This window comes from Haliaeetus albicilla, chromosome 5 (assembly GCF_947461875.1).
Source record: "Haliaeetus albicilla chromosome 5, bHalAlb1.1, whole genome shotgun sequence".
Classification (NCBI taxonomy): domain Eukaryota; kingdom Metazoa; phylum Chordata; class Aves; order Accipitriformes; family Accipitridae; genus Haliaeetus; species Haliaeetus albicilla.
The window spans coordinates 14,069,729-14,081,757 of record NC_091487.1 but is presented as its reverse complement, the minus strand read 5'-3'; the positions used below and the strand labels follow the sequence as shown (position 1 = coordinate 14,081,757).

Here is a 12,029-nt window from a genome sequence, read left to right as displayed (position 1 = left end):
GGAGCACTGTGCCCTACAAACACATGCATGTGTTTTACTCCTCTGTTTTTTTGTCAAATTTACATGAAATCCTCCAATTTGTGTATCCAGTGAGGCTTTTTTTTTGCCAGGGATAAGAAAAGAAAAATTCTTTGACAAACTTGTGGCAGTGTTTTGAAACTCAGAAGCCTTTCTAAGTGCCACCTGCAATTTTTTTTTCTGTGAGATTAATTTTGTCCACTTCAGAAGCAAGACTAAATGAAAAACCTGTCATATTGGTTTGTATAAAATACATCTGCTAGGAGTAGTGTTCACAGGTGGATAAGGATCATCACAACCAAAGTCCATGTGGAAACTAGAGCTGCAGTTCCCCTAATTGTCTAAAATGGGAAATTGGATGTCTAGAGAATCAGTACCTGGCACACTTGAGTACTGTTTAGACCCTAAATAGGGCTTGAAAATGAAGAATTTGGTTTTCTTTTCTTCAGCCGGTGTGGCTAACACCCAAGAAGTTTTACCATGTGTTCTTCAAAGATAAACAACCAACATTTTTGTTACTCTCATGGCCAATTGCTCCAGTGGATGGATTGTAGCTCTCTGCCACTTGCTTCTCAGAGAGTTTTGCCCCTCCTTGGAAAGCAGGACAGAGTGAGGGTCTCAGGTCCTCACTCAACTGCTGTAGGCACCACCAACACTGCCAGTCCTAGGACTACAGGACTCAGGAGCAATGCTTCCTTTGAATTGCATTTGAGACAGCAATAATCTCCTGTCACCCACCAAAGGCACTTGAAAACCCAGGCTGGTGCAGTCGTTTCCTGACTTACGGTCTCCAGCCAGAGCTTTTCCACCCTGGAGGGAGCAGGGCATCTTGGATGAGCAGAAATGGTGCCCGATCTTTCCCGGTGAGGATGGCCCTGGGTTGAAGGGCTTTTCTGGTTGTCTTCCGATCACATGGGAGCACTGCCACAGCCCTTTCTCTGGGTGGGAACAGGGACAGGGGGGATGGGATATAGGACAGGTAGCAAAATAATATTGGAGCTGGCTGAGCAGTGTCATCACTGCAATACCCACCTGAGCCACCTGGGGGGGTTGGGTTGGTCCTCAGAAACCCCTGTGGGAGTTTGGGTTGTTCCTCCTGTGTAGGACACAGGAGCCAGCGCTTCCTGAGCCCCAGAGAGAAGCCATCCCTTTCTCGCCCAGTTTCATACCCAGCTGCCCTTCCTTCCTCCGCTTTGACACATTTCCTTAAGCTCTGCACCCTGCATTCCTCTGTTAAACACAACCTCATAATATTGCCCCTCTCCGTGAGTCATGTCGACAAGGTCTGGATTCCTCACCTGCACCCCAGTCCTACGCAACCAAATACATCCAGCCTTTGTCGCATTCCCTAGAATGAACTAAGTAAATAATAACTCCCACCAGAGCTCAAATCAGCCTTCCCACGTGGAGGATGTGTTTCTAGAGGTTGACTGTGTGTCCTCTCTCATGTTCCTTTGCAAAGGAGGAAAGCAGCATCGCAGTCAGACAAGCCAGCTGACAAAAAGGAAGAGGAAAGCCAAAACGTAAGTGAAAGACTCCTTCACTGTTGTGCTCTTGCAAATATGTTGATGTGCTGCCTTGTAAGCCAAAGTCCTGTGCTCATTCACTGTGTGTGGCAGGCAATGACAAGCAGTGCTGATCCAGGAACAGATTTGCGCATTCAATCAAAAGCCAAATGTAACTGCTTCCACCTTTCCTGGGAGCAGCACCCTCTAAACAAGAATTTCTACCTTATTGATAGGTGAGGTATTGTCCAAACCAGATTAATAGGTGCTTTCTCATAGTCTGATCTGAGTGTGGTAGGGTACGGTAGATTCTTGCACCTTAAGAAGATGTATTGAACCTTCTGGCAAGTTAATTTGAGATCAATTTCACGTTTCTTATTTTAAATTTGCAGCTTCAGCTAAGCTGAAGTGGATCATCAACCATGTGGTGTGACTTTGGATTGCCAATCTCCATGCAAAGCAAGAATCAGCTTATTTCAGATCCCAGAGTGCACATAAAACACGGCTCTGGGGAGGTGGAGGGGAAACAGTGTATTAACCATTAGACCATTCAAAAGTTAAGACGTGTTCATGATACTTAACACTAAAATGCGATAGAATTTGGACAACTATGGGGAATTTGGATTAATTTCTCTTTTAACTGTTCTGTCTGTATGTTATCCACAAAGCAATTAAACAAGAATTTTGATTTGACTCAGTCTTTACACTGAACTTGATGCAGCAATTCTGAGTTCAACATGCAGATTAAAACACGTTTTTACCCCCTGAACTGATGAAGAATGGGAGATCTTTCCAGTTCCAAAAGAGGCCAGGATTTATGCTGTGTCCCTTCCCATGTGGTGCTTTTCTGGGCTGCTGCTCATACAGCATTCCTGTTGCTAGCCAGTACCCTCATGAAGGCTCTCTACCATGGCTGCAAGTTCGTAAAGCATCATGTGTGCCTCATATCACCTCTACAGAGGTATTCCCTCCAAAGACAAAGTAACAGCTGCTCAGTAGAAGATTCATTCAGAAAATGTAGGTCTCACCCCAGTCTGAAAGCTTTGTAGCAAGAACAGGAATAAGCACTTTGGACTGTTTAAGGAGAAAAGCAGCTAATTTTCGCATGTTCCTCAAGGGGTGCTTCAAGCGTGGAATTTGCCTATTGAACCCGCTATGCAACCATTGCTCTTAATCTTGCCTCAAAGCTGGTTTTGAACCATTCAGAGATGAAAGGCACCATTTAGCTTCTAAGTATTCAGCCTCTGCTGTCTTTCTGCCCCTTCTTCTCTCTCCTTGAAGCTCTGCACTAGTCTATATCCCAAATCAAACTTTTCGATAGCACCAAACTGTTTAGAAAGGTGTTTTAGAGAACATCTGTTTCATGTGTATCTTGAGTACACTCTGTGGTGGGGGTATCTTCCGTCAAACTGGGTGCAATTCCATTTTACAATGCACAGTTACCGTTTTGCCTGAGTGTGTTTTGAGGGCTGCTAAATAATATTGAAATGTCAAATATATGGGTGAATGTTTATGATCTGTCACACATAAATCCCAGAAAAAAGAGTCCAAATCTGTGATGTAGTGTTTAATCTTCTACTTAGGAGGAGTACTGATCGACTTAGTTACATTCTGTTAGCACCTGGACTACTCTCACTGATACCAGTGGCTGTCCTGGGCTAAAAGGCTGGGATCTGACCTACTGTTCCTTCAGATGGCTCAGTTTCCATATCACAGAGAGTTCCTAAATTTGGGAAGTGGATGGTTTGTATTTAGACAACAGCAACCAGCACTTTAGAGTGGTAATTCAGCCTGGTTTGGCATACAGGGATGAGAGTGATTCAGTGGAATCATGAAAAGGTGTCCATATTAGCAAAAAATAGAAAGGGTGTATTTTGCCATGCTAAAGGGAGAGAAAGGTTAAAGTTTAAATAGACTTGAGCCCATACCTTGGCAGCAGTGCCTGTTGGACATGCTTGGAGGAAACTTGCTTTCGTACCACCTGTGCTGCAGCTGGTCTCCAGAGTAGGAGAGGACTCTGCCCTTCATCTCCAGAATTCAGTAATGTCCTGTTTTTCTCTTTGTAGGATGATGCTAGCACCTCTCCTTCACCCAGTACACGAGGTCCCGCCCAGCAGCAGCAAAATTCGTCAGGTATTAAATTGAACTACTAGTGTTGTAGTCGTCTTAAGCTAGTCTTCTTTGCCACCTCTAGGCTCTAGGATCATCATCTTACTGCTAAGTGCAGCAGCAGTAACTAACAAAAAAATTCCCAAATACCTATTGTTTTAAAAACTGTACTTGGCATGAAATCATGATTTTATATGCTTCACAGCCAAGAGAATGACAATACAGCCAGTTTAATTAATGGAGTCCAGTCATGTAGCTGAGGATTTGTGTCTTCAACATTGTGCACCTAAATCTTCTAAAAGAAAAAAGATATATTATTTTACTTTTGGTGCTGTAGCTGTCCTGGTTTATACAGTTGGGGTTTGGGTCTCAGACTGTTATCCTTCCTTAACATAGTAACTTGTTGCAGTAAGCCTGATCCTGAGAGTTACTATGTGAAATTAAGGAGCCCCCCAAATATGTTTTTCCTATGATGAGCTCAAATAACTGTAACTGAGTAGATAAGCTGCAAGCCAGTCAGATTCATCCTTGAGTCAGCCTTGGCTTTCATACATGCTAAAAGAAATCTCTCCCAAGGGAATGAGTATTTAACCATTCCAGCTTCCCTTTGGAACAAAGCCATGATTTACGTGCTTTGCAAGGGAAGGGGAAGAAGCCAGGAGAAAGGTGTGCATAAATGAGGAATGAGATCTAGAGATTTCCTGGGAGTGCCCATAGTTCTTTTAAAGAGCTTTTTAGGACCTCACAGAGGAGCAAACCCTTGTGTATAAAGTTGTGTGCTATTCAAGTCTCTGAAACAGTCCACTTTATTTTAGACTATTTGCATAGGAGGAAATTGGGACAATAGTAAGCATTCTCGGTAACAAGGGTTATGTGGTGCAGCTTTTGGGAATGTCCTGTGAGTTAGAAATGTAGACAACATTAAATAAATTCTCTGTGGAGATTTGCATAGTGGGGGTCTCACTGCCTTTTTTTAGATACACCCACGTTTCCTGCCAACTATGCAGACAAAAAAACTAAGACTTTTTAACTTAAAATATAAATAAGTATTGTACTAAATAAACTAAGCCTTGCAGCAATTAGCCTGTATTTCTTAATAGAAGTGATTCATGCTTTGCTCCTACTGTTCCAGTTCCATGTCTTTTTAGTATTAGTTAACTCTCCAGTCCCTAATTAAAGGGATCACTAAGCAGATTTCTGCCAATGCTTTCTCTATCATGTAGGCAACTGCACTCATTCAGCCATCCTGCTTTCCTGGATCTTTTCTAAGTCACTCATCCTCACTGAATGAAAGCAGCTGTATAAGACAATCAACTTAAGGATTTTTTTTATCATTAGAGAAAAAAATAATAAACTGTAACTTTTCCTTTTTGTTTTCCAGACTCTGGGAAGAAGCCATGGGAAAGGAGCAATTCTGTTGAAAAGCCTGTATCTTCATTACTTTCTAGGTGAGCTGCACGGGGTGTCCCCGTGGCTGGCTAGCAGTCGGGATGGTCATGCTGTCCCTGTGGCACGTGCACAACTCATGTCTTGTTTCATTCCATTGCTGTAGAAATCCATCAGTGGTGAAGAGCTGTGAAGCTAAGAGCCCCACACAATCCCACGTGTCTTCTAGGTACTGGCTAACGGCCCGGCTTCTTAACCGTCTTGGCTTGTCCTTTGGCTAATCCCATCATTCAGCACTAATGTTCGTCTTCGGTCACATCTTTTACTCATTCTCTTACAATCTGCTTTGTCTGTCGCTGCACAAAGTGTGAAGGTAGAGTGTGTCGTGTCAAAGGCCTGTTCCATGGAAACACCCCCCTGCCCAGGTTGGCACAGGCATCACACCCTTAAGCAAGTGCTTAAAGCATCCGTGCTTGTGAATCAGAGACATGGGCTTGGCAGTGCACTGTGCCACGTGGAAGGCAGGGCTTGGAGCATCTTTTTACAGCAGGTTCAGGATGACCCTGCCAATAGGAGAAGTTTTCATTGTCCAGCCTCTGCAGAAATTCAAAAGCAAAGGCAGAAATTATCTGAAGAGCCTGCAACTGGGAGAAGGGAACTTACTCCTCCATCTGTGCAACTCCAGTGAGTTCATGAGAAAGGAGAGCAAAGCTTGGTGCAAAAAGTTAATAACATTGAGCTGTAAAAAGGCCCAGCCACAGAGAGGGCATTCAGAAATATGGGGTACAAAAGCTGGCAGGTGTCAAAAGCCAAGAAGCCTAAAGTAGGATTCCAGAATTCCTGTTGGTCAGAACAGCCAAGCTGCAGTATCACCACCCATGTTCTTACCCACAGAGATTGAGATAAAGTTTGATGTTGGACAGCTAAAGAGAGACTTCCTTCCAGTGCTGCTCCAGGACCACGCAGTGTTACTGCAGTACTGGACACTGAGATGGATGGATAAGCTGAATAAGGAGGTAGAACACAGGTTTACATATGTTTAGCATTTACTGCAAAGAGTTGTCCCTTATTGTACGCTGTTACGTATACGATAGTGCTGATAGTCTGCAGAGAGAAAGTTGCCAATGGCAACGATCTGCATGTACTTGCTGTGGTGTTAAAGATGCTGGAACGTGCCCTGCCCAAACATTCAGAGGGATGCACCAGTGTTACTAGAGCAAAATATAGTCCCTCCAGCTCTCCTAAAACCAATGGGACACATTGGTTCTAGGAAATATATGAGAGTTTCCAGTAGATAGAGAAAGACCATTCCTTCTCCTTGCAAATGGGAATGAAACGTGAGCTATTTAAAGCAGCCATCAAGTTTTCACCAGCTGTCTTCTATAATGCCATTCCATCCTGGGAGAAGGAGGAGTTCAGTGGGAAAAAAATCCTTTTCTAGTTTAACACCTTAGTGCTCAGTCTTCGCTTGCTCGAATGACTTCTGTGGGGGACGCAGGGCAGGTTTCAAAAGCTCTCAGTGGTGATCTGCTTCCGTTCCTGCTCAGTTAGATGGCATTTGGATCTGTCTTAACTCCCAATTTAGCTGTGAGATGGTAGGAGACATGTTAAGATTTTCCTGAGAAAGGGTTGCAAGACCAAGTGTACCCTCAGGAGCAGCAGAATCTCTGCCAGCCCCCAGTTTGGGCCCAAAGATGATGGCAAAGTTATTTGAAGCCTTTTCTATGAATTATATAGCATGGTTAATTTTTGAAATGTTTTATTAGAGTTACTGATTAAAAGAGAAAGCCAAGCAGCTTCTGCTTCCTTAATTTATTTTATCAGCCGTCATCAGAGTTCAGTCCACTGACTAATATCGTCCTGGAAGAATAATAACACTCAAGTGTACTACCCATTAAGGCCAGATTGATTTTGTTTCTGGGTCAAGAAAAAGTGCCTGTGCTACACAGTGCTATCAACAAGCTCCACCTGACTCAGTCAGGCCTTCCAAGGAAAGGATTACTGGGTTATTATTTTCTCTATAGTATTTTTCTAACCTGTATTCTACTCTTACTTTAGCACCTGGTTAAAGTCTAGGTGGCCAAGACAGAGTTGCTGTACAGAAAACAGACTGTGAGAGAAAACCAGATATCTAGCTTGCAAATTGCAAATGCTGTAATAAAATACATTGTCAAACAGGCTTTATCCCCTGAAGACATCTCAGCATTTTCTAGTCTGAAATCACCGAGACTCCTGACACTTAAAAAAAAAAAAAAAAAAAAAAAAGAGAGTAAATTAAGTTTCAGCGCAGTCTTTGTGCTCCCTCCAATATGTCTGCAATAGAAGAAAGCAGCATCTTTGAGGGTCAGGCTGTGCAAACGGGAGCAGTGCTGCTGCTCTCCTGCTGCTGAACGCTCCTGAGCAGCACAAGAGGGAGACTCCGGCCCAGCGCTGGAGCAGGGGTGCTTCTGCTCCGGGGGGGATTTCATCCACGCCATCGGGTGTAGCTTAGCGTGTGTTGCAAGGAACTGACTGGCTTTTTTATGCTCTCCTTCCATTTCTCAAGGATGAAGCCAGTGAGCAGCAGCAATGATGTGGCTATGGATGCCTTAGATTTTGATCGAATGAAACAGGTGAGTGAAAAGGTCTTTCGCACTTAAGAGATTTGATGAGCTACCCATTTTCCCCCATGCATGCGCTGTACAAGCAAAACAGCTGTTCAGTCTTCTGATTTCCTCTATAACTAGGTGCTTAGAGAAAGGCTAGCTGGTGAGCAGCAAGAGAGCAAAATCTCACTGCTATTTGATCAAGATGTCTGTACAGAAATGTGCAAATAAATGTGCCAGCACCTTCTGCATCCTTGGCCTGGGAGTGCAGACGTAGCTGTTAGTAGTGCTAGGCTCTGATTGTCAGCGGAGGCGGGGGACAGGCACAACCGTGTTAAACTTGCATTTTCTTCCACCGGTTAGAAGGAAATTCTGAGCAGCTGACTTGTGTTTTGTCTCATCAGGAAATATTGGAGGAAGTTGTAAGAGAGTTACACAAAGTGAAAGAGGAGATAATTGATGGTAAGAAAGAGAAAAATTATTATTTTTCTCATCTTTATGACTAATTTCCCGTAGATAAGATGATAGGAACTGCAGAGAGTTCCCTGGTGTTTTCAGACTTCTCTGAGCAGCTCTGATGTATATACACATTTGAAGAACAAGCGTCTACCTTATCTGAGCTCTGATCATGACATTGTGTTTACATCCATTATTTTTATGCTGTTGACGAGCATTTTCACCCCCAACCTGTGAGAAATTCACTGGCCAATGTTTCTCACAGGTGGGAGGGTGAGAAAGGGCCTGCCCGTAGCCTGTGGCTTATCAATTTATCACAATCAGGGAGCGTGAAATCGCTTGTAACTAGCCGGCCACACAGGTCCAGGATGAGGAGGGGACAAAGGTACCAAACTGAAAATCCTTCCCGAGCATCTTCTGTAGGCTTCCTATGCTTGAAGAGCTATTTCAGACCTTCACTCGATTACAGCTTTCCAAATAGCCACATATTTTTATAGTTCATTGAAAAGTACAACAGCTGTACTAAATGTATCAGTACTTTTTTTATAAATTGCTCTGCAATATATGACTAAATGTATTTTTCAGGGCCATTATTGAAACACACAGCAAATACCTATTTGAAGCCCGCATTAGGGCATAGAAGATGCATGTCCACACCCTGCACTCCCCATCTTAGATTCACACAGAAGGGGAAAAAGAGGAGACTGTAAAACAGCTAAAAATCCATTCCCTGTCCCCTTGCCCCAGACCCGTGTGCTCACAAAACCTCGGGGCAGTTTGCAGTTGAGCAGACCCTCGCCCATATGCTACCGTCCCAGCAGCTTGGCCCTCAGAGCCTCCCTAGTTCATTCCAGTGCAAAATAAGACATTCACATAAACCACGGATGCAACTTCTTAAACCAGTACTGCAGTTTGCAAGCAAACAGCTGACTGCTTACCCTTACTCATCCTTTTACCCTCCACTCATCCTTTTACCAGCGTGTACTTTCTGCAACCTCTATACTTAGCATTTTCCGTCACACTGGGTATAACATTATGCATTAACTTTTTGGTTTGGTTTTCTAGCCATACGGCAGGAGTTGAGTAGAATCAGTACAACATAATGATTGCAAAGCCTTTGGACGGTACTAAGAATGCTAGGAAGATCGGATCATTTCTAAGTGTACCAAGGTCATGCAAGATGGTGAGAGAGGACACCGGCACAGTCTTTGTTCTTATACCCTTTTTATTAGCAGACTCAGCACACTTTGAAGCTTGCTGCTGCCTTGGATTCGCTTCATTTTAAAAGTCTTAATCTAAAGAATATTAAATTTTAAATTTCTGGATTTTTTAGATTTCATCTGACACTGCACATTGGATTTGTCAGCCTTTTTTGTATTTTGTATTTGCTTATTTAAATGTATTACCTTTCTTTTTAGTAGTAGATAAGAACACACGTGAACCATTTGCTTTTGATAGATGACTTCAAAGTAATTTTACTAGTAGTCTGCAATGTAAATGAAGATCCTTGCCAACAGAAATGTATTGTGGCATCACCAGAAGAAACGGAGACATGTTAGTTGTCAGCCAACAAGTTCTTTGTCTCAGAGTTATCACAATATAAAAAAATGGTACGTCAGTGCATCACAGTATCTGTGTTCATATTGGTAATAAACTGTTTATTGTCCACATGGCCCTGCCTTTCTTTGTTTCATTCATCCCTTGAGCTCCTGCGCTTTTACGTCACTTGGGTTGATGACGAGAGGAACGTGACCGAGACTCCCCGTGGGGTGCCAGCTCCGCCTGGCCAGCGCCGCAGAGCACGAGGGGAGAGCCTGAGCGTGTGCCGGCTGGTGCAGCGGCCACAGCCCTGCCTTCTCTTACCGGGAGACGGGGCTCTCCCCTGCCCGGCCCTCCTCGCGTCGCTGGCTGAGCACCAGCTCCTGCAGTCAGGCTGCGGCGGCCTCAGCAACTTTTTGCCAAAGTCAGCGAAGGACAGTGGCTTATGGCTCTTCTCAGGCTACCACGAACTGTCCCACTGCATCTCCTGCCATCACTGAAAAAAACCCAGGTCCCATCACCTGCACTCGTAACGGCTTCCTGTAAATAAAAGGGGGGTATTTATGCAGAACAAGGCTACCGAAGGTACTGGGAGGATGCAGGCTGAAATCATTGGCACAGCACTGCTGAACTAAAGGCTTAAGGGGAGTCATTTGTTAGTATCTCACATGTTTCATTTGTTAATGTTGTGCAGGTCTTCAGCTTTATTTCACGGGAAGTGAAGTCAAAGGTAGGAGTGCAGGACACTGAACACTTAACAGCGCACACCCACCCATATCTTTCAGGCCATAACATTTTTTTTCTTTAGAGCCATTCTTTCCACCAGCGCAATCTTGGAAATTTCTGCTTGACTTAGTTTGGCGCAAGCTTTGCACGGCAGTAGTCTTGATACCATCTTCTTGATAACTTTGTGCAAAAGGATTGGAGGTTGGAGCTCAGCTATTGAAATCTGTCAAATATTTTCCAAGCCCCCTGCTTTGCTTGGGGCCTTCCTGAAGATTTTGTTTTAAAAGCCAGGCTCCAGGAATGGTTTTGGGAGCAGAGCCTGGTGCAGCAGCCCCGGGGAGTCTGTGGCTGTCCCCTTGCCCGTGTCCCCCAGACCTCACGGAGCACGGCAGCAGGCGGGAGGGACTGCCGGCCAGCAGCAGGAGACCCAGGAGAGGAGGCAGGGTGGGGTGTGCTTTGCAGTTAGTTGTAAACTGGGACGTGCTTTGGCTTGGGGAGAGTGGGGTTGTCCTTCAGCACTCTTCAAAGCAACCCAGTCTGCCTTTTAGAAAAGAGTCTTTTTTCCCAATGTAGTTATACTGTAGATTACATATGGGAGGAATGGAAAAAAATTGAATTTAACGCAACAGCGAGCTCCAGGCTGAGCCTGATGTCTGTTAGTTGTTTAATGCCAGTGGAAAGGCAAGAGACAGGTTAAACAGTGGGGTAAGATTTCCACACGTGAACTAAAGCGGCAGACATTGATGTGCAACACAATATGACAACCCCAGGACCAGGAGAAGGAGCCTTTCCAGTAGGAAGAACACAGACAAGCATCAGTAACAGCAAAGATTATAATGCTCTCTTGCATAAATTTCATACAGTAACTCACGCGTTTCTTAATTATAAACCCATTTAATGGCATACCTGATGATGGCAAGTACTTTTCAAAACTGCTGCCTCTCAGATGATCACAACCATTCTGTGAAACTCTCCCATAATCTTAGTTAAGCTTCAGGAAGTTGGGGCCTGGCACGGTTCATGTTTTCCCTTGGAATGTGGCATTTCGCCTAAGGTCAGTAATAACCACGTTGTAATTTGGGCCGAGTGTACAGCCTGGATACGGTGTGCTGCTCTGTTAACATCAGCCACCTGCTGTAAATGAGTTTTTCTTAACTTTTTTCTTCTACCTTTGCAGGCCTTACATAATATCAACGTAATAAGCTGAAATTTGCACCGGGCCACTTGATAGCTGTGGGAGCAAGGTGCACGGGGGTGGAAGGGGAAGCCTGGCTGATAGGGGCAGGGGAGCAGTCCTGGCATCGCTAGCACTTCGCTGGTTCCCAGCTTACAGCTCCAGTGACAGGGACGCACCTGGCGGTTTATTTCCAGTAGTGGCACTGCTGGAGGATTTCCCCCTCCCAGACGCTAATTCGGTTTGTTTGTTGCCTCGGTAGAGAAGGGTGTCCCTTCATGCTGGGCTTGTTGAGCTGCTGCAACAGGGCAGGCCACAAGCATTTTACATAGCAGAAATCAAAGGGGGCATTAACCCTCACTCTGACCTACCATACAGCTACTTGTTCCTCCTATCTCCTCTTGTCACACAGTAAAGGAGATCTCGATTAATTTTTAAGCAAAGAGAGTAAAACTATATATAGCCCTAATGTACTTTTAACCCAGACCCATATGCCCCATGGTTACAAAAAAAACCCTCTTCTGCCAACAT

The 12,029-nt window shown here is 44.4% G+C and overlaps 1 protein-coding gene across 9 annotated transcripts in view; it reads left to right on the top strand.

Annotated features, from left to right (window-relative positions):
* EVL (Enah/Vasp-like) overlaps positions 1-9,731 on the top strand; it is a 159,640-nt gene extending 149,909 nt beyond the window's left edge. For 6 of the 9 annotated variants that reach the window (XM_069783475.1, XM_069783476.1, XM_069783472.1 and 3 more), the window contains 7 exons: positions 1,481-1,541; positions 3,590-3,656; positions 5,014-5,080; positions 5,185-5,247; positions 7,564-7,630; positions 8,008-8,065; positions 9,125-9,731. In XM_069783475.1, the coding sequence (XP_069639576.1) occupies positions 1,481-1,541; positions 3,590-3,656; positions 5,014-5,080; positions 5,185-5,247; positions 7,564-7,630; positions 8,008-8,065; positions 9,125-9,162 (421 nt within the window). In that variant the 3' untranslated portion in view covers positions 9,163-9,731. The remainder of the gene's footprint in view (positions 1-1,480; positions 1,542-3,589; positions 3,657-5,013; positions 5,081-5,184; positions 5,248-7,563; positions 7,631-8,007; positions 8,066-9,124) is intronic. The other 3 variants (XM_069783477.1, XM_069783478.1, XM_069783480.1) reach the window with 3 other exon arrangements.
* The last annotated feature ends 2,298 nt before the right edge of the window (positions 9,732-12,029 follow it).